At 43.6% G+C, this 22,971-nt stretch overlaps 1 protein-coding gene across 4 annotated transcripts in view; it reads right to left on the bottom strand.

Moving 5' to 3' along the window:
* Window positions 1–20,394, bottom strand: part of raph1a (Ras association (RalGDS/AF-6) and pleckstrin homology domains 1a) — a 36,533-nt gene extending 16,139 nt beyond the window's left edge. For 2 of the 4 annotated variants that reach the window (XM_068328586.1, XM_068328588.1), the window contains exons 1-6: window positions 20,257–20,394; window positions 6,935–6,994; window positions 866–1,012; window positions 621–729; window positions 374–513; window positions 56–301 (exon numbers count right to left, since the gene is read on the bottom strand). In XM_068328586.1, coding sequence (XP_068184687.1) covers window positions 56–301; window positions 374–513; window positions 621–729; window positions 866–1,012 — 642 coding nt within the window. In that variant the 5' untranslated portion in view covers window positions 6,935–6,994; window positions 20,257–20,394. The remainder of the gene's footprint in view (window positions 1–55; window positions 302–373; window positions 514–620; window positions 730–865; window positions 1,013–6,934; window positions 6,995–20,256) is intronic. The other 2 variants (XM_068328587.1, XM_068328589.1) reach the window with 1 other exon arrangement.
* Between the last annotated feature and the right edge of the window lie 2,577 nt (window positions 20,395–22,971).

Raw genomic sequence — 22,971 nt, 5'->3', positions numbered from 1 at the left:
GAGTCAAGAGGAAACACGCAACAGGACACGCGATGTGAAGCGGGATAAATGTCACCTTCTCTAGCTGGGCGGTGATGTCATCGAGGCTGAAGTTAGAGGCCAGCGCCGGTCTCCCATGATGCCCTATGGGAGCTCGAATAGTGCCGGCCGGTGATGCTCTGGTGCTGCTGCTGCTGCTGCTCGCCCCGCTGCTGCCCCCTCCACCACTAACACTGTTACTGCTACTTCCTCCACTGCCGCCGCCGCCCCCGGTAGCCTGCTGCTTGGTGCTGCTGCGGCCTGCCGGAGGCTTCTGACGAACCTGAAGACAAAACATGAAATTCTTAAGAAACCAGGAGAGTTCAATATTTTAGCTGTGATTATAAATCTGCACCTTGGTGTCGGTCAGCCCCAGGCGAGCCATGCCGCCGGCGCTGTTGGGTTTGGCGTTGATGGTGCTGAGCTCCTGCTCGATGGAGCAGAGGTCGGCCATGAGCGAATCCAGATCCACGTTCTCGCCCTGGTTCAACGCCTCTGTAGACACGCAGACATCGAGACGGTCGGACCTCACAGAGAAGAAACGTCTGCTGATCTAAATAGATCACGCTTGAAAAGAAAAGAAAAATGTCTGCGTGTCAAACCGTTGATGTTGTAGATGGAGAATCTGTAGGAGAAGTTGGCCATGTTGGTCTCTTGTCTGAGGGGGGCTTTCTGCTGAGGGTGTTGCTCTGGACGCCCATCATCCAGACTCTGGATAGACAGGAGAAAGTGCTCATTTATTTCCTGCTTCCACCAGAGTGCATTCATGTCAGCTTTAGCACAACTAATGACACCACATGCTAATATAATATAAAATATACTTGGTCCATTAGCTCGGTGCACTTACTGCTGTTTGTACCTGTGTCAGTTTGTCCAGCTCGCCAAGCCAGGCTCCAAACATCTTATCCAGGTCCTGGTCTTCCTTATCACTGTCCTCCTCTTCCTCCTCCTCTTCCTCCCTCACCTCCACCTCCTCGTCCGATAGTCGATCCATCTAAGGAGGAGACGGAAAATGAAGAGGGCAAGAGAGGATGCTGATTAATGTGGGGACAGACTGAACCATCAGCTCCACCTGGTGGACGACAGTCTGAACTACACAACGTGTCACATCCTCCAGTCGGCTCTTTGGAACATCCTCAGTTGGAACATCATCATCATCAACCAAGAGAAAGAAAGTCTCCAGAAGTCAGCTTTGAGACAAAAATTGAGATCCGCACTAAAACGATTTATTGGAGTGACATTTCTGCAGGAATCAGACACGGATCTGATTTAGGACCGCGTGTGAATCTGGATCATTAGATCTCTGCCGTTCACATTGTCCAGAGGAAACCTGCGTCGTCAATGTGGGCTACTCTGCTTTCCTCAGTTTTTGTGACCATATTGGGTTTTTACAGAGAAACAGCTGAATTCATTAACGATGAAAACGTGCATTTCATAAATCCAGGTGTTAAAAGTCTGTTAACTTTATACTTCCAACAATATTCAGGGGCAGACGGAACCATTTGTTCCAAGGTCTAAGGAAAATAATCGTAAACGTGATTTATAATAAAGAAATATGACAGAGGAGAGATTATGAGAGATTAAGGTAGTGTGTGTGTGTGTGTGTGTGTGTGTGTGTGTGTGTGTGTGTGTGTGTGTGTGTGTGTGTGTGTGTGTGTGTGTTGGCGGGGGTAGGGGTATAAATTGTTTATATAATAAGAATAAGTCAACATAGTTTTGGAGAGTGTTGATGTGATTAATGACAGCAATAAAACAAACACACACACACACACACACACACACACACACACACACACACACACACACACACACACACACACATTGGAGGACAGATAACAGACACAGGACAGCTGTTAGATTCTTCTCTATGATGACAAGCAGTAGCAAATATTTTCCTCTATAACTGTTTGCCATTAATCAACCGGATGTAAATTGAAACGGTAATTTGAAAATTTATTGCACGAAAATATCCTTATTGACCAGTTGCTGGTCAAAAGTGTTGTCCAGTGTGTTGCCACGTGTATAATACTTGGACTGCAGGGAAGATGCGACCTGACGTGAACTGAACGTGTCTGGAGGCAGATCAGGAGGTGGAGAAACTCCGACTGCAGCTGAAGGAGGAAAAACAATCTGAAAATACAACATATCTTATTGCACCTCATTGTAGTGTATTGTTCTGTATCATATCATATTACGTCATGTCAAATAACAACAAATATTGCTTGTGCTGATTTGATCTTGAGAAAAAAAGCGAAACTGAAAAAGGACATTTTAGCGAAAATGATGAAAACAATCTTTATGTCCAAGCTCTAAATACAAGCCCCGACGCCACAGTCGTGTCTGAAACTCTACATAAAGCACGTTTGTTTGAAACATCACAAATGATTATGAACCACCACCTCCTCCAGAACTCCACCCAGGCAACCCCCAGAGTTTAGCCCAGGGCACACTTCTATTCCTGGGGAGCTGTTATGCTTGCAACCTCCTCTGTCCCACTCCAGGGAAAGACGGCTAGCCAACACACACATATGCATGCACATACAAACACGCATGCACACACACACGCATATACACACACACACACACACGCTCATAAGATTAGAGAGCAGAATGCCACACACACCCACATGCAAACACATTGAAAAAAAACACGCTGAGGAGTGGCGCTACAATTAGATCCCTGCGGTTAGTGAGGTCTGTCATTTAGACTAGAGGATAAGAGCGTGTGTGTGTGTGTGTGTGTGTGTGTGTGTGTGTGTGTGTGGGGGTGTGTGTGTTTGGGGGGGGCTGCTGAGGGACCAGAGGAGCCCGATGAAAAACTGTCACAGCTGCTCTCTTGTCCGCCATCGGCTGCCTGCAGGTGAACCTCAGATTCAGTCCCATGAATGAAACGTTTTTCTTGCCAAGCATCAAAATGAACGAGAAGAAAATTCCTTCACGATATGTGAAACATGCAAGAAACAAACAAACAAACAAAAAAACAAATCTAATCAGATCTGCTTCCAGTTCACGGGAATCGATAACACTGTACTGACATTACCCGTTTGGATGAAGACGTTATATCTCCACCCGTGTCTGTGGAGGCTCGCATCTCGCCCGGTCAAAGGATGCTCTCGCCGGGCGGATGCTGACGCCGCCTCGGGTTAAAACCCGGCGTCAGTTTGCTTGTCTCTGTGTTATGCTATTCGCTGCTGAGTGAGGACAGTGAACGCACCACCGGGTTAAAGGCGGCGCTCTGAGGACCGGAGCTGATGCAGCAGGTCGTCCTGATGGGATAGAAGCGTCGCCTGCGTCCAAAGCAAACAGTAATTACTTTTCTGCTGCTGCCGCACTCCTCCCGCCCGTCAGATGGAACCATGCAATCATCCTTCCATCCTCCACTCCTCCTTCATCCCTTCAGTTTGTTCCTCTCTCCCCTCTTCCTCGTCTATCCCTCCATCTCCTCTTCCTCCTCACTCTGCGGCCTCTGCTTCTCCTCTAGCAACGGCAGAACGTTCAACTCCTCGCTGCTCCATCAGCATCCACTGCTTTGGTGCCCTTGAGCAACGTCATGACAGCTGTACTGGGCAGCTCCCAGTCCTCACACTGGTCCACTGCGCTAACACAACAACAACAGAAGAAGTTCCTTCCAGCTACGTGCAATGTGGCCTGTTCCCACGGCTCTATATCAGGACGACACACACGCCCCCCACACACACTAACACACACACTAACACACACACACCCACACAAACTGGTATTTTTAGGCCGGGTTACTGGGTTTTTGTGAAACGAAGTTATAAATCAGATCCAGAGGAAAAAAAGAACAAGTAAATCCAGACTGTAAACTGAGATGTTCGCTTTCTCTCTCTCTTACACACACACACACACACACACACACACACACACACACACACACACACACACACACACACACACACACACACACACACACACACACACTGAAGGACTGACCGTGCTAAATCTTTACCAGACACTCTAAAACCATTTCCTTCTGATTCCTCACTTTTTCCACTTGTCTGAAGGGACGGCTTCCAGACTCCTCTCAGACGCCCATCACCTCCACCATCACCTCCACCAGGAGCTCCACCAGGAGCTCCACCTGTGTGTGGCGGCTGGATGAGAGCCTACAATACTTTGTAGCGGATGCGGGTCGAGGGGGCAGATTGATTTCTGTCAGAGGGAGCGTTCATAGGGGGCAGAGCCGGTCCGTAGGGGGGAGGAGCCTGAGCCTCCTGACCGGTCAAACGGACACGTAGGACCGTTTGGCCCAGGTTGAAGGTACATCCAGTTCTGTTACGTAACCATCCTACCTTTCTCTTCCTATATCTTAGTTTTCCACGTTTGCCTTCCGGCACTCCATCCAGGCTGAAGCGCATCACGTGTGACATCAGAGAACACGCCAAGTAAGATGGAAAACATGGTTTTACTGCAGCGTGTCATTTCCTGTCAGACTCCACCACATGCTGTAGACACACTGTACACACCGCCAGCGTACTGTAAGTGTGTGTGCTCCTCTCTCTCCAGGGAACATAATTAGCAAGAGGGCTCACACTGCGACATCCATTGCAAGTGTGTGCGTGTGTGTGTGTGTGTTTGTTTGTGTGTGTGTGTGTGTGTGTGTGAAAGGCCTGAAGCGCTGCCATGGCGGATCCTGCAGTGAAGCTGTTGATCTCTGTTTCTTATAGGTCAGAGTCTCTCAGCTTGGCTCAAGTCTGGACTCTGGATGTTGTTGTTGTTGTTGTTGTTGTCAGGGTATCATTGTTTATCATGACGATTCAACATTCTCACGAGGCGAACCTTCATGAGGTCACCGTATCATACGGAGGTACCAAAATATTCGTTGCAGCGCACAGGAAGGAGAAAAGCGAGAGGCAGAGGAAGCAGGGGATGACCGAGGAGCCGCCTGCAGATACAGCAACAATGACATCACTTCCCCTGAGACCAACAGGAGGGATTACATCATTTCCTGCCTCAGATTAACAGCTGTGTCTGCCTCTGAACGCAAAGATTGAGTCAGAGGAGAAGGAACGTGGACCGATCCCGTTTGCTCTGCGGCACCTTAAGGCTATCGAACGCTAGCTGGTCGCCGACTTCTACAGCTTTGACGTAGCGTCACCGTGTGACTCACAAAGATACCCATAATCCTCAGCACGTGTGGTCAGATGAGGAAGAGACGCACACACTAAGTTTGCTTGCAGGCAATGTGGCCAAAATTACACCCAATAATGTGTGTATGCATCTGTGTGTGTGTGTGTGTGTGTGCGCCCTAGAGACTGCACCCAGAACATCCCGAGGGTGCTCAGCTGCCGCTTTGTAACGTGATACACACACACACACACACACACACACACACACACACACACACACACACACACACACACACATACACACACACACACACACTAGAGAGAAGAAATGTGTTCTATTTTTGCTTCAAGAGAAACAAACAAGAGGCAGCAGGAAGTTGATTCGGCTGCAGCTGAATGGATTTACCCCAAACAATGATGAACACAGGGTGGAAGCGTCGCCCTTCATTCAATTTACCCCTGTGGACATCATTTGCCACCCCCTCCATCCCCCCACCCACGTGGACCCAAAGTACCGTAATCCCTGGCGCGTTCACGCATCCACACACGCGGCTTCACCTCATCGCAAATTTTATGTAGGTAGTCACGTGATACCGTACGCGCATTCTATTGGCTGACGGCAGTGCACTCCGTTCCGTGAGGGTCGGAATGCCGTCTGTGAGACACAAACGTGCTTTTAACAAAAATAAAATAAAATAACCAGCATGCACTGCATTCCGCTGGAAGAATCCTGGCCCACCCTGTAGGCGGTGCATGAGCATTCATTCCACACACGACTGGTTTTAAACTGGTTTCTCGTGCATTCTAATAATATCAAATATTGTTTCAGCAAACCAAACATGCTAATAAAGAATTCCAGATGGAAGCGGAGAACGGCTGTCGTATCCCCCAACTTTATCTCTATCTTGATTTAAACCAACATTAGTGGATTTGTCCCCAGCTGAACCGCTTCACAAAATATACTACAGCAAAGTTTAATTGGAGGGTGGGGGGGTAAAGATAAGTCCCACGATCTAATGAATTATGTCTTCTGGTCTTTTAGCATTGTAATAATTCATATGTAATACCCTTGGGGTTGATCCGTACAAGCTTCTTAGCGAGCATGAGGTTACAATAAATAATGGCAAAAAATAAGCTGTTACCGGCTTTAAAGACGACAGAGACGTTTAGCACATTAATAAATAAAAAATCAGACACACAACCAGTGTCATGTCACTTTACACTATAGAAACCAAACTCATCGGGCTTGTTTCTATCCAGGAAACGAATGCGATGCGACCGCAGATTCAAGATTCAGCCGCTGGACGGTTGGCTGTGGGTGAATGTTGGAGCCTCCTTCCACACAGATATTCATTTTTCCACAGGGCTCGACACAACTCCACAAGAGGCTGGGAGTGATTAACTGTCATATTCACTACGAGAACATTTATTTTGGAAACCTCCCCACAACTCGCCAAAACCATCAGTCGAGTGCTGGGCTGGTTTTTTTTGGGGTACGCCTCAACTATGAACATGGTGGGACGGTAATAAATGTTGAACAGCATATCTGAAACAGATGTCAGCAACTTTTACAGACAAGTTTTCGATCCAACAATCACAATTTACACGATTGGTGAACATTTCAAAATATGGACGTTAATCTGCCGCCGTAAGAGCCTCCGCTGGTTTCTGCTGGCCGCAGGGAGCCGCTCTCGTTTAGGAGCATCAGTAAGGTCAGGGTGGGGGTGTTAATGGTGCAACATACAAAACGTGGGTCAAACCAACCCAAAACAGCTACAAGACCTCATGAAACATGCAACTAAGGCAATGCTAGGAGACTTCGGTACCTTTGGTCTGCTAACGCTGCTCGGTCCTGCTTCAACGCTCCGTGGATGAATTCAGTCAACCTGAGGAAAGACAAAGAGAAAACAGCATCAGCAGCTTTTCTTTGGACGGACAGAAGCAGCGGTGACACGGTGACCGATCTCCTTCTGACCAACAGCGATGGTTTTCTAAATAAGTTTTCCACAGGAATACTCCATCACCTCTGGGACATTGGCGTGTTTGATGTTTGCTGGTTTTCCTGCTCCAAACTAACATTATTAAACCACCCTTTAAGAATAAATGGTAAAAAAAACCCCAGACCTCTTGCTGTCATTGAGCAGCAAGAAATGCAATTTTTAGTTTCAAATCAGTGTGTTAGATATTGATTTTGATGATCAAAATAAAAAAAACGCTGTTTAACTATTTGATGACCTGAACTGAAGTTATGGAAATAAGGATTTAAATAAATGGATGCATCTGTCAATTCAGCCCAAAGAGTGAAAGAGGAAACCTATCAAAGGTGGCAAAAAATACAACTTGAAAACACCTCCAACACCCCCCAGCAGCTGTCTACACAACAAATGTACCGTCAGCAGGTGGCACTAGAGTGTGTGTGTGTGTGTGTGTGTGTGTGTGTGTGTGTGTGTGTGTGTGTGTGTGTGTGTGTGTTTCATGCCGAGCAGACTAAATGTGTGACCTAAAAATAACTGACAGGCAACAATATTTTAAAAACACCGCTGGGTGTCTGAACGTCTTGACCTACTGCTCTCCTTTACACACTTATTGGCCACACACGCACGCATGCACACGCACACACAGACACACACACACAGACACACAGTACAGTTGTGGGCATCCCATAAAAATTAGCTTGTGATTTGAAATTCATCTTCATATTGAATTTGTGTTTGACCTTTAGCTGGAAATTCCTGCACAAACAGGAGTCAAGAGAGTCTGACTCTGAGTCTAACATGTGCTTTATGAATCACCATGTGCCGACTTCCTGTCACATGTTTGTCTTCTTTCAAAAACCTAACATGTCATGCCAAATACACAAAAATGTAAACACATCCACACACACACGCACACACACACACACACCGATCCTTGTTCAAACGATCATTAGCAGCTCTCATATGATCAGTGGCCAATGGCTGAAACAACAACAGCACTATTGTTGTGTTCTTCCAGTGTGCTGCTCATGGATCCATCAGAATTACTCGCTAACATCCCAGCATAGACCGTCCAAATTCAAACCTTTGGTCAGCCGGACAACCGATTGTAACATCCATCCTTACATCGATACGAATGGATGATTCATCCCATTTGGAGGGAAGGTCGCGCTGGAAGATGAGCGAAACGTGTTTGATCTACGCTCAAGAGGACCTGCTACGTCAGGAACCGCAGCTGATGTGAGGAGAATCATGCCGCCAGGTCTGGAAACATGCCCCGCTGTTCACTATGATTAGAAAGTTAATGTTATTTATAGATAGGGCTGTGTTCAATAACTGATAACTTCACATATTTGTTTTACTTTAAATGTTCATTACTTGAAGTTTATGCACACCTGAGAGTAAAAGAGGCTAAGATTGAGTGAGAAAGATGAATGATATATATCCCCTAGTGCTAACCACATGGGGAATTCCCCATGGCTCCATTCTGGGTCTTCTTGTACTATCTCAAGCTATATAAAGGTAATATGTTGCCATCATTATGAAAGTGACCCACAGATATACGTAACAATATCACCAGGGAACCTTAATCCAATGAAAGATCTGGTTCGGTGGATTAAGGAAAATCAATTGCTGGATTCCGGACTTCTTTAAACTGAAATCATATTTTGGGACATGAAAGTAAAATTTAAGGTCAGTACTGATTCAGAACATTGTTGGTTACTAAGACCAGGAAAGTAGACCATATCAGCTCATTTCTAAGAGCTTTAAATACTTTCTGTCTGCTGATGTGTAAAGCACTGAGATACGATTCTGATCCTTTGTTTGGTTATCAGTCATCTACACCTTCACGTTTCCTGGGATAGGTCCAGGCTCTGTTCCAAGAATCAAAATTAAAAATGGAGAAGCAGCATTCAGTTATTATCCCCCTCATATCCAAAGTAAGTCTTTTAGAACTGAAGATCTGGAACAACATTTTTTTTTAAACCAAGGATGCTTGTCTCTGCCATGTTTACTGTTATAACTTCTATTTAAATCTTTTTCAATATAAAAGAATTTGTGTTACATTGCTTTTTGCTGCTCTTACCCTTTAAATTTTTGCTGAAGCATTTTGAACAAAAGAAACAGCCTCTCATTGTGCAAAAACCCAGACATTTGCCTCCTTCCTGAACTCCAGCAGAACATGTATTGCAAACAAGGCTTCCAGTAAATTTGCAAAAACATCCACATGATAGCACGTCCACGCCAGACTGAGGTCCAGACTGCGAAGCAAGTTCAACATGCCGAGGATCTTTTCGTTATCTGGCTTCCATGAACCCATCCGCTGCAAGCTTGCACAGGTCACAAGAAGGTGGTGATCAGCTCAATAAGCCAAAAACAAGTTCTCCAAAGGTACCCAGGAGCACATTCACACTGATATATAACAAATCAGTAACATGGACAAATTTACTAGCAGCAGAGCAGTGCATTTTAAAGATGATTGAAAAACCCCTGGAAGTTCAGGACACAATCCAGGTTGACCGCAAAGTCACTACTGCTTGTATAGATGCAAGGTCAGAAAGGAATTCTGTACTTCTAAAGGAAACTTAAGAAGGTTAAAGGTTCTCCGTTCATCCTGGCTGGAAACACCGCACATTGACAAGGGATGAACACGGGCCAGGTCTTTCCACTGGGTGAGTAAAACCACCCAGAACATAATTGGTACCCATGCCTGTGGTAGTATGGATTTTTTTTTCTTACCGCTGTAAAAAAAACGCAATATATAACTGCACACTGGTGGCTAACCACACCCCCCCAAATAACGAGTCACGCCATCAGTGTGTACTCGCCACTGATTGCTGTCACGTTGAGTATGGTACTTTACTTCTCTTGCTGTTGCTGCTGGCCAGAGGTTGGAGTCCTACGGTACGTTCGTAACAGACAGGTGTGCCCCACAGGTTAGTTCATGTAAACATGTGATCTTAGACTGGAAGTTTTTCCTCACAAGACTTTTTTTCTTACAGAAACCCCCTTTGCACCTTGTCACCGTGCACAAAGACAAAAAAAACAAAAACTGGTGGTACTGGCTGTCTGTAGGGACCTGCTCTCATTTAGGAGCCCCAACAGACTACCAAGGGCTGACTTGTGGACATTTATCAACAAAGACAATAACCATAAAGCTGGATTTAAAACATTTAAATGGACTACTCATTCGTACCGTCGTAGCCCATAAAGTTCTTGGATGACAATATCTTGTCTCTTCATCTTGGATGATGAGGTTGCGACATTCAACTTAACACTCCCGTTACAGAAAGTAAGCACTGATTTTAAACAGTTCCTCATAACTCCATTTCGTAACTGGTTACTTCACAGGAAATTATAAAGAAGAATTAGCTAATAGCATTGTTTCACAACAGCTGATGGTTAACCATCAGTCCACTGTAAGTGACTGAAGGGATTGGTTGGCTTAAGCTCTTTGATTGTGTGTTAATCACAGCTCCTTTGGGTTCTAACAGGACAATCAGAACGAAACTGATCCAGCTTCTTTCCTTTCAACAAGATTACCTTTCATTTGAGCAGATATTTTATATTGTAATACCATAATTTCTTAGCAGTTTACCTTTATACAAAACCATGTTTTAGTGTCGAATGTCAAGCAAGCCTCTTGCATATGATTTATCAAATCAGTCAAATGTCATTTAAATGTCAGCAAAATGCCATCCCTGCAGTAATTTGAGAAGTGATCCTGCTAACAAACAAACCGATGAACCAATGAGACGAGTGAAAAGGACTTCCTTTATGCAGGTAACAACAGATTGGGTGTTGCAACTGTCAGTGACTAATCATTTAATTGCCCCTTTGTTGCAATTCTAAGAGTTTTCCTTGTTAGATATCTAACGAATGTTTATTGAAATAGGAATACTGTATCAAATATTAAAATCCTACTTCAATAATTTTTTTTAAAGGAACATCTTTCTGAATTTTCAGCACCAGAATCAGTTATGAAATCTTTTTCTTTTCTGTTTTCTTTTTGCGGATGTTTGTGATGCGTATTCCGAGGGTTTAAGATGCTGAAGCAGACTTAAGATGCTTGTTGATCAACAGGATGCATTAAATAGTATTATAGAACAAAATGACCTGCCAAAATAAAGGATCGTGCACTGAAAACAAAGGCTTTCACTCATAATAGGACTTGGAAATGCAATTTATGTGGGCTGCAAGTTAAAAGTGTATTAAATACCAAAGTTGCAGTTTACACAGAACAATATAGGAACTACAACTGGAAAACCAGAAACATTTAACTTTCCTAATGAAAAAAATTATAAATAAAACACATTTAAAACAATTTGTTCTCATATAAACACGGGTATCACTTAGAAAACGCAATTTCCATGGAAACAACAGAAGAAGAATAACAACAATCTATTTTTATAGATGGACCCTTAATGGTGACTATCAAATTAATGGACACACACACAACAGAGAAGTTTAAAACACTGGGGAGACTGGGGGGGAGGGGGTACATCAGCCCACCCCCATACACCTATTTAGAACAGTTTGTCTCATGACAGCAGACAGTTTAGTCTACAGCAGCTGAAGGCCACAGACGTAGAAAGAGGTCGACATGTAAATATAGTGTCAGTGACTCCACGGTGGATCCCAAATCATAGTTTAATGGCGACGAGAATTTCGGATGACTGTTTGCTGCTACTGCAGCAGAAATAAAACCTCAAACAAGCTGCAAAGAGTAGATAATGTAACATACAAGTCTGCATAGCAACACACACACACACACACACACACACACGCATACACACACCTGACGTATGCACACCCCTGGGTTATATCTGTCTACGTTTTTATTACTCAAACGGTGCACCAGCTGCCAGCCCCCCAGGGCAGGAAAAATACAACCGCTGCTGTTTGCAGTGCAGTGTGGCGTTCAGGGACAATCCGGAAAAAGTCAGATGTGTTGCTGACTGAACAGCAGATTTTAAATACGACAGGTTCATGTGATTGGTTTTGTAACTGCATGGTGTCAAAGGTCTCCGAACCATCAGTTTTTTCAGGAAGTGACTTGGGGTTCATGGGGGCAACGCGTTTCCAGTTTGATACGGCGGGTTCCTCAAACCTTTGCTGACACATTACATTCATGTACAATATTTCTTACGGCAAAAGTTCTCTCCGATGGCTGAAAAAAGAAAAGCAACAAATAAACCCTGATTAACATGAATGGATGCAAATATTCAGGACTGCAACGGACGGCGCTCTCACTTGAGTAGTGTGTTAGCTGGATCCATACAAACAAACAAGCATGGGCGATGACATAACCGCCCCCGTAGGCAGAGGAAAGAAACAATTCAGCCGTTCAATTTCAAGTTTTATTCAAGAAAGAGAGCAAAAATTTTCCTTCACTTCATCTAGTAAAGTGTAGTTTTTATCTTCCTGTCTTCCCGGTTGGACAAAACAAGTCTTTTAAGTGTTTGAATGTGAAACTGTGATTGTCAGTTTCATAATTTAAAGTATGTCCCGCTCTGCAGAATTGAACTGAAAATAGGTGGAGCCTTGATCCCATCAGAGCTGGAGGCAAAGTGTCAAAGTTTACTTCTGATTACGGTTGGATCTCAAGAACCTGTTCCAAATTGGAAACGGTTTGTCCTTTCAAACTTTAACTTTGATCTGTTGATTGGTTGCTAAATTAATTTCAAGCGTCAGTTAGGGTTTGTTTTGTAGTCAGCAAAGTTCAACACCCGTGCCAAAGTTATTTCGTGCGAGGGGGAAACGTCTCACCTCCTCCAACCCTTACTTCTAAACCAACAGACAGCAGCGCGTCCTAACAATTTTGAAACGACTGAATGAATGTAAAATGCAAAATAAATAATTAAACAATGATCTCATGACATGGCACAAATAAATGTATGACTCATTTTTTGACGAATAACGCAGTCTATTGTTTTGCTTGATGGTTTATATGATTGTCTCTCGTGGCCTCAACAAACTGAAAATCAAAAACTGACAAGAACCAGAAACAAGTTCACAAATAATGGGAATTGAAATCAGAATATTTAAAATCTAGTAGATGCACAACCCCCCAAGCCTTGACCCCTGCTCCCTAACAATGCTGCAATATTGTTAAAAGGTTTCCTCATACTCACCATTAAAGCATGAATGCGTAAACACTCACACACACACAAACACACACACAGGTCTAGTATTGGTGCAGTGGAGTTCTCGGTCGCAATGCAGAACTGTCAGGAAGAATCACAGTGCTCTGCATTGCTGCTTTGACACGAGCGCAGGCCGAACACGGCCTCTTATATTCAATGCAAGGTCACTGAGCTACTGGGTTAAAGCGCTGCCAAGAGGAAGAAGACTAGAGCGCTTCAATCTGTGACCTGGGAGGACGCTGTGCAGTCTGAATTACACACCGACACTCATCAGACCATCAAAAAAATGTCAAGCCCCAATTCCCAAGGCCACACCCATTCAGGAAAAGAACACTATTTTTTTATTCAGGAAACTACCTTAGATGTCAATTTTTGATGAGAACAAATACAACCGATCACAACTTGATAAATCCAACTTCTTTTCTGTCAATGAGAAAAACCTGAACCCTTATCTATGAGGAAAGCTAAACATATGCTATCCAGCTAGAGTGTGTGGCAGCACGACTAAATATGAGCTAAAACTGTCAATGACCGTATTTCCTGCCTTCAACTGGTTTCAAACCTCTTAGTGGGTCTTCAACTGGAGGTCCCCCAAGCCAGGAAAATGAGCTGGACTTAGCTGGACTGGCTAACTGACTCTATGGTACCTAGTTAGCTACAGTTCTACTAGAGGAGCGACATCACAGCGACCAGTTAAACCATCACGTCCTAGTTACAACTGAAAATAGACCATATATAAATTTACTCTCTTCAGTAAAATTTGGCGATAATTTTGTTCCAACCATCAGGTCAACAGCTTTCACCCAACTGACATTTAAAAACCCTGCCAAAACTCCTCCGAAAACAATTTCAGCTGCCATGACATGACAGTGGTTAAATAGTGGAATTTTCCTTCAACACAGAGACACTCAAAGTAAACGCCTCACAAAGGACACTTAAAGCTAAACTTTCCACTTCTTTCTGTTTTTGGCTTAAAAATGCTTCCTGTCAGAAATCAACATCTGCAGTCGGTACCAACGGTAACCTTTTCACCACGAGACCCAACAGGAAAAGAAGGAACAATGACAAAGATTTCTGTTGGTGTATTTTTTATAGACACCCACGAAGCCAGGTGGAGGAAGGCAGTAAGGACCAGACATGAAATAGGTCTTCACTGCTGACAGACCTGCTCAGACACATACAGTATAGCCATACACAGAAATTACACTCACTTGTACAGCATTACGTAGCTAATCATACAGTATAATGACAGTGCAAATAAAGAGTCTGACTCAGCTAAAAACCTCCAGACTGGCTCCAGTTCGGACAAGTCATCGGTGGAGATTGCCCCAGACCGGCTTCACCTCCTCATCATCAAGAATTAAAGTAGCCTTAACACTTTTACTTCGCTAACACCTCTGACACCAGCTGTCTGGAAGCTCATGAAGTCAGTATATTCTAAATTTAAAACAAACGTTGTGAGACCTGGTTGCAAATTGCTTTATGAAAAGGTGGCAACAGCCTCAACTAAGAGATACCGCTAGTATCTCACAACCTTTATGAACCACTCCATTTTCACAGGACTGGACAAAGAATGGTTCCATATAGGAACCTGTTCCTGCTTCATATCCTTTCATATCATCCTTAATATGACCTCTCTGTTGTCCCAGATGCAGAAAAACCACACAAAGGAAGCAAATAGTCCTACACACTTGTTTCTCCAGTTACCCGCCCAATGGGCTACGAATTTAGGGTCTCAAGGGTTCCTGGGTGGACTGTTTCTTGTTAAGACACCTACACAGCAAATACAGCAGCAGGCGAGCATATTCCACAGTCACTTTCCACCTCTACATGTCACCCGATGTAGCTAGTGACCCTTCAGTCACAAATCAACCACACTTGACTCAACTTCCCCAAAGAGGAAGTCATTTTACGCGATGTCTTGGTGGGTTAAGTGGAGTCGGTGCTATACGAACAGAGTCTGTCTGAACCGTGGACACGTCACAGCTGCCTCATGGTTCGGCAGTAACCAGGCAAACAGCCCTGTGGTGTAGTGTTGTGGCAGATCCACAGGCACGCATCCTGGATTCCAACTCTAGGATGAAGGCTCCATTACGCTCTATCGCCGACAGAGCTATTCTGGACAGGAGGGAGCTGAGGTTTCCACGTACGAAAGAGTCAGTACAAAGAACAGTAGCTGTCCCAGTATGACTGCAAACCATAATAGTAACACACACCTACACACACATACACACTTAAAACCTGTACTCTTCTCAATAGAAAACAGACAGGCTTACAGTGTCAACAGCAAACACACGCCCACACATGCACTCACTATGTCATCAACAGTAACTTCAAACCTCAAACACACTCTCACTCCACCCTCGTACACGCACACCACACACACTTTACAATGACATCATCGCCTTTCAGCATCTGTGACACACATTAAAGGCCATGTGGGACAAGGTCAAGGTACAACACCGCTTCCACAAGCTCACGTACATGTCCACGTTGCTACTTGATAAGGAATAATGTATCTCTATCCATGCTAAGCTGCAATTTATTTCTAATAAATATGTTTCACAATTTTTGAATCACATTTTGAATCTTTTTTCACTGTGGTATTACAACACTGTACGTGCATTCTACTGGCTGACGGCATCCGGAAGTGCGTTCCATTCCATCAGTCTCGGACTTCCGTGAGACACAAAAGTGCTTTAAACAGTCGATAAGGGTGTGGGAAGAGGTAATACAGATAAAAGGTGGTTTAATATCAGTACAGTTCATCAACTTTTAAATCACCGTAAATAATAGGATGAATAGATCGCGATCGCGGATTCCTCAATCGCATGTGGTTCCTGGAGCGCATTAACTGCACAGAATGAGGGCACACTGTATTTCTTTTTTTCTGTTTTGTTGTACTCAGTGTACTCATTGAGCAAACATATTTCCGCTGACATCTGACACAGCACTTTTAAACATTAAATTTGAGAGAAAAACAAAAAAGGGAACGGGAGTCGAGTTCCGTCCATCGCCATGAGTTTGACAGCCCCTGATTCCCAGCTGCACAGACTGCCCCTGAATTTCCATGAGGGCCTTGGCGTGAGTAACCCAGCTGAGGAAAACACGAAAGGGAAAAATAAAAGAAACTAAAAAAAAAAAAAAAAAAACAGGCAAGAAAAAAGAAATGAGATTAAAGTTTCCAAGAATGAGGGCAGCAACCAGAGTAAGTCTCCATCTGTGTGGAATCACAGCGACAGAGAGAGACGATGCTGCTGTTGGTTGTTGGTACAGCTGCTACAACAATTAACATTTCAAAAGGTTGTCTTGCGGTAAATAATTTAGCTCCTTTATTGGAGGGTCACTGCAAAAGCTAAATTAAAAAAAAAAAAATCATTAGCTATGGAACACAACCCCAATCAACACGAAAGCAGCTACTAAACCATGTAAATTAATTTTAAAAAATTCTTCTGGTAGCGATATCTAGCTATGACTTTCCTTAAATTACAAATAACCTAATTTTATTATTTTCAATCTATTGATTCATTTTTTTTATTCTGTACGTATAAGAAAGTGCAATAACTGAGGGTTTAGTTTCATTTTCATGACATTATGGTTTTTGAATGTTTGTCAGTTACCCGTAAACTGTGCAGTAAAACATTCGCTGAGTGCATCTATTATTGATTTTTTTTGCTGCATTTTCCTTAAATTCCTACACAAATCCATCACTATCACACCCCCGGACTTCTAATCTGGCTTCCCTTCCAATTTGTTGCAGAAATGTTTTTGCTTCTTGCATGAAAAGCTGACTGGTAATGCCGACAAGACTCCCCGAACAGCATCCCTGACCTCTGAACCCTGCTGGATTCTGGAAGCTGTGGTCCAGCGTGAATAGCACAGCGATGAAATCATATGACCAAAATTAAACTTCACAAAAATATCCAAACATTTGGGGAGCAGGAACGTGAGTGGAACAGACCATCGGGTCCTTCCACTGCTGCACTGTTTCATTTAGAGAGCAGTTAACTAAGAGACACAGGAAACTGGAGTACTGTTACTACATCTGGACACTCCATTAATAGTATGTTTGTTGCTATGTGTGAGTGTGACCCCCTCCTACACACACACACACACACACACTCACACACACACAGCTGGTATCACAGTTAGCTGAGTGTTTGGATCGCAGACAGCCTGAACCCAAACTCTTGCAGCTTCTCCTTGAATATTCTGGGCACAAAATCCTCGATTTCAGGATAGTCAGGAGGATTTTATTCTATTTTATTACCTGGCAGGAGGATATGTTTTCACCTATGTAGGAGTTTTAGTTACCGATTCGCCCACGCCGATGACTCAGATGGTTCCGAGGCAGAACCAAACGTTCTGCCTCACGTGGCTCGTGTCCAGTTCCACCCACAAAGGATGTATTATTCTTTTAATATACAGTACATGTAGTAGCATTTCTGTCTGCTAAACAGTTCAAGTGATGAAAGTTCCATAATGACAAGAGCCACGATACTCACCCCTAGAATTTGGCCGGTCTGGGTGTAAGAAAACCAATTGGACGCAGCGCAAATTCTGAACAAAGCTGTACTGATTTTAAATAAAAAGGCTTAAAATGAATTTTTCTTCATGTAAAAGAACCGCAGAAGTCCCTCGTTCTTAGCTGCACACATTTGTTGCGACAGATATTAAAAAGATTGGGATAAGTAGAAAATATTTTTTCCTAATAAGTAGAGGCGGTTTATGTTTTGAATCCTCGCACCAGGACCAGCCCCACTCACGGCTCCATCCCCGCTCCACCTGGTCAGCTGTTGTACGAGTCAGCAGGTTCAGCACTGACACAGCAAAAAGCAGAATCATTAAGGATCACACAGCAGCGCTGCTTCGCACGACAAACTATAGTACAGTTTAAAAGACGCTTGACGGGTCTGCTCTGTTTAAATTCTGCCCAAATATAGGAATTTCACCTGTTCAGTAGAGGTTCAGGTAATGGAAATGAGGACTGTGTGATCGTGATTGTGTTAGCTCTACCTCACCGATGGGTTCATGAAAGCAGGATCTGGAGCGTCCCTGAGAGAAGATCGCCTCCGTTGCTCTGCACAACCTGTCTGTCTATCTATCTGACACGCTCCTGGGACAAGGAGGAATTTCCTGAGAAAAAGGAAGATGACTTTTCCATCCACTCCAATAAGAGGGAGCAAAAGAGAGAGAGAGGCAGGAAGACGGGAAGGAGAAAACAACATGGAATGGTGACCGGGGTCGCAGGGCTGCAAAAGATGGAGACACCCATGAAGGTCCTGGAGGTGCAGATGAATTCCCACAGCAGTCATGAATTTAGAAGTGAGGTGTGACTGTTTATTTCAGATATCATGACACTGGAGAGAAGGATGGGAGCAGGAGGATGAGGAGTAACTAGGAAACCAGGGCCTGGAGCTCGGGCTGGTTGGTTGAAGTAGGGCAGCGGGGATTTTCATACTCCAGTTAACCCTCAAAACACTTCAGGAGACGTGGAAGCTTGCTCCACTTTTTTTTTTTTTTGCACTGTGAAGTGTGTTGTAGATGTGGGACATTTGAAGTAGGTCTGAATGATTAACTTCCAGTCTAACGGGCCTGATTACAGATTACTGGGTCGAGACACATCGCTGGTGATTCTAAGAAGATTTGGTTCAAAGGAGAAAAAAAAAAACCTCTGAAGGATTCAGCTTCGTTTAAGAAAAAGTCACCAGACACTTTACTAACATCATTATCATCTTGTATTCACACGATAATGCAAATGGGGTGTAAGCAATAAAAAAAAAAAAAACCTTGACACTGTGTTATGATAATGCAAATGGTGTAATGTAAACCACTCTAACCACACCAGCCCCGTTAAGGGTTAAAATGGTTTTACTCTGCACACTTTAGGAACTCACAGAATCAGTTCAGTATCACACTAAACACACAATAAACCAATCCGATTTAACCAAAGAAGGAACATGGGTAAATATTAATTATGTAATAGTTCCCCTTAAATATTTGTAATTCATCTACGGATGGTTTAATATTGTAGACAGACATGCAGACAGACACGCAGACAGACACGCAGACAGACATGCAGACAGACACGCAGACAGACATGCAGACAGACATGCAGACAGACATGCAGACAGACATGCAGACAGACACGCAGACAGACACGCAGACGGACATGCAGACAGACATGCAGACAGACAGGCGCAGGCCTGCATGTGTGATGATGCTGAATTTTATTGCTTTTAAATCAATCTTTGTGTGTGTGTGTGTGTGTGGGGGGGGGGGGGGTTAACCTGGATGTGTAGTAAATAAAAACCAATCATAGAATACTGACACCGAGTCAGGCCGATGTAACGCCGGATCCGGATCCTGCCCACGGATCCTGCCCACGGTCCGGAGGTCGGCCGTGGAGCAGCTGCGGTGAAACACGCCTCGACCCGCGTAATGTTATCCTCTTGCCACGCCTTGCTGGTTGTCAGCCGGCCTCCGAGCTGCTGCGCGGAGCGCAAATAGTCCGGCTGGAGAGGCGCTGTCAGCCGGCTGCTGCCCACCGGCCATCCTGCGCATCCAGGCCGGTCCACCCCCCCCCCCCCCACCCCCCGGTTCTGCGTCCCGCAGGCCCCGCGGTGATGTTAAACGGTACCGAAAAAAAATAACCCCCCAAACCACATGAATGAAGAATGAAGGATAAACAGCGCCGGGGGGCAGAAACCGAGCCGACGAGAGCGAACGCAGACATTAAGCAGCAGGAACGGATCGCAGCCCTTTTCTCTGCTCAATTCTCTGTCACCCCCCCACCACCACCAACCCCCCCGTCTCCGTTCTCCGCACACGCAGACAGCCTTAATTAGCTTTTCTTGTTGTAGTTTTTTTTTTTTCCAACCAATGTTAATTTATCTAAATGATCTTTAAATATTCAGGGACAACCAAGCAGCCGGAGCGTCATTCCCGCAGAGGAGGAGAGGGGGAGCCGGGGGACCGTGGTGGGACAGAGATGCGTTACGGGGGACGGAGAATTAGGCTACTTACTGTGCGGATCCAGGGAGCTTTCTGGGAGAAAAACCCGCAGCGACCACCGGGAAGACGGAGACGTATCCACCGGGACCCCCCCTTGGTGTAACGGCGGGGATTCGTTGGGGTATCTGCCGGTTTAGACCCCGTTTTCACCGACTCCCCGTTCCCAGATATCCCTGGTTTCCCCTGCTGCCACCGAATCCCAGCACCGCTAAACACTAGCATTAAGCTAGCGGCAGGAAGAAAAGGAACAGCTTCCGGGTAGGATTTTCAAAGTAAGTGTCCAGTGCCTACGTTTTAGACTAAACCAGAGGGAAATAAAACAACTCGTTTTAACATTAACACCGTGCGATCCCTTTGTCATTGTAATTTTTAATAATCTGAACACCATGTCATTTCATTTCCAGATGATCAGAGTTTAATTGAAGTGTAATAACAAGAGAGTCACAGTTTTTTTTTAAAGTTTGGTTTTGACATTTTTGAATTATTATGCCATCAAACAGAATGGCGTACAGTAGTTTGTGGGCTGTAAACAAGTCTGCAAAATCTTACATGTGTTCGTTCTCATATGTAGATAGATAGATAGATAGATAGATAGATAGATAGATAGATAGATAGATAGATAGATAGATAGATAGATAGATAGATAGATAGATACTTTAATAATCCCGGAGTAAATTGCACATATCCACTGCTCAGCCAAACACCAGGAAAACAAACAAACAGAACAAGACATACACTACACTAACATACATATGTAGCATTAACATTAAATGTAAACATATTTTTCTTGTGAAATTACATACTTTCTCTTCTTCCTCATCCTACCAATTATCGTATAATTCCTTATTAAAAGCCAGGAACATTTTACAAAGCGCAGGCCACCGATTTCAAATTGTTGTTACGTTTATTGTGAAGGTGAAGTGATTTTACTTCCTGTTTTACAGAGTTTGACTTGATGCACGCGCAGCTCCACACAGAATCCCAAAAACTCAGCGGGAGCGCGGATTGACGTCCTGCGCGTTCCCAGTGCCTTGTTCCTGTCCTGCCCAACCCAGCCCATAAATAAAAAAAATGTCAACCAATCAGACCCTTATTCTATTCTATTCTATTCTATTCTAAGTTTATCGTAATTTCTTTTATTGTATTCCCTCTAGAATTTTATACTTATACAGTACTCTCTCTCTCAACCGTATTTTCTTATACCAATGGCTGACCTCTAGTGAACTGCTACTGCTTTTTCAGAAAGCACGATTGTGTCTTACCCAATTAACTGACAAGGTCATAATGTTATTCTATAATGTTATTGAAATTTTTAAAATAATTTACCTCTAATTGCATATATATATGTTTGTGAAAACGTTACTGTATTCTAAATAATTTTATTATTCTGTCTTCATATATTATGAACGTGATAATTTTTTAAATTTATTATAGTTGACACCGTTTTATTTATTATATTTTATTTACATGCTGTTGGCGACTATTCTATTCTAACTTACAAAAAACACATCACTCTCTAATTCTGTCTTTCACCCTCTCCTTCCATCCGTCCATCCTCTTTCTAAGCTTCGTCTGCCCTCTAGTGGACTACAGCTGCCTGTGCACAGAGCAGTGAAACAGCAAGCAGTGTTCATTTACAAGCCACTGTCTGTGCCCAACTGGCACATATACACATTTTCAACTCACATACAAGGTGTACACAAAGAACCCCCCACCCCTTCATCAGATGAACAAGAAACTAGGGATAATATCTAAGCAGACATCTTCCTGCAGCGTAAAGCTTTCAGTCACATTCTCACGCAGCATCGGTCAAACTCAACATCTGTGGTTGCATCATGGGGCTGAAGTGGATGTGTGCTGGGTCTGGTACAGCAGCATGGGTGACAGACTGAGAGGAAGGAAGAGGAGGTGGTACAAACTAGTCACGAACCAGAAAGTACCACCTAACCCACAATGGTGGTCTCCTCCATCACTACATCACTTATTTATTTGTATATTCTGTCGGTTGCTCTGTGTGTAGGTCCTCTGAAAACCTGTAGTCCAGTGTCAGGTGGTTTATGTTGCAACAGGTAAGCAGATATACCCTTTGAACTCAACAGCCAAACAAATAACCTTCTTCTTATAATCCAAATTAATTAAAGTCACTTATTTTTATGTTTATATTGCTGTCGGAATGACTTTGTTTGTTTTACTGTGTAATTTGTACTTGTTAGTTGTTAATACAATCTTGGTTCCGGCTATTATTTTGAAACTCAAGCGGTACAGTCGAGGAGTTCCCTGCGTTATGTGGTGCATGGAATGTGTGTAAATAAAATTCAGCATTAAATCAGTTCTCCTCCAATCAAATATTTGATCATTTTATCAAAATATATATTTTTTTATCTCAGAAAAATTTGACAGTGAAAAAGTCTCAGAAAAGTAGAGCCTACACTTCAGCAACATTTGAAACACATTTCTACAACCTTTATTAAAATGATTTTACTAGAAATAACATCCACCTTTGGTTTTCTTAGCTGAAGGAGCTAAAAATGAGCACGGCTTTTCATCCACACCTCATGACTCATTTTTTTATTTTAGTTTGCGGTTGTTGTTGTTTTTTGCCGTTGTATCACCACCCCTATATAGAGAATGATAATGGTAATACATACAGAAATAATAGTGGAATAACAGGTAATGTTACTGATTAAAAACATCAGAGGATTACAACTCTTAAATCCAGATTATGCC

The sequence above is a fragment of the Antennarius striatus genome, chromosome 12 (genome assembly GCF_040054535.1).
Source record: "Antennarius striatus isolate MH-2024 chromosome 12, ASM4005453v1, whole genome shotgun sequence".
Classification (NCBI taxonomy): Eukaryota; Metazoa; Chordata; class Actinopteri; order Lophiiformes; family Antennariidae; genus Antennarius; species Antennarius striatus.
Note: the sequence above shows the minus strand (reverse complement) of the source record. Positions and strands in the feature narration are given on the sequence as shown.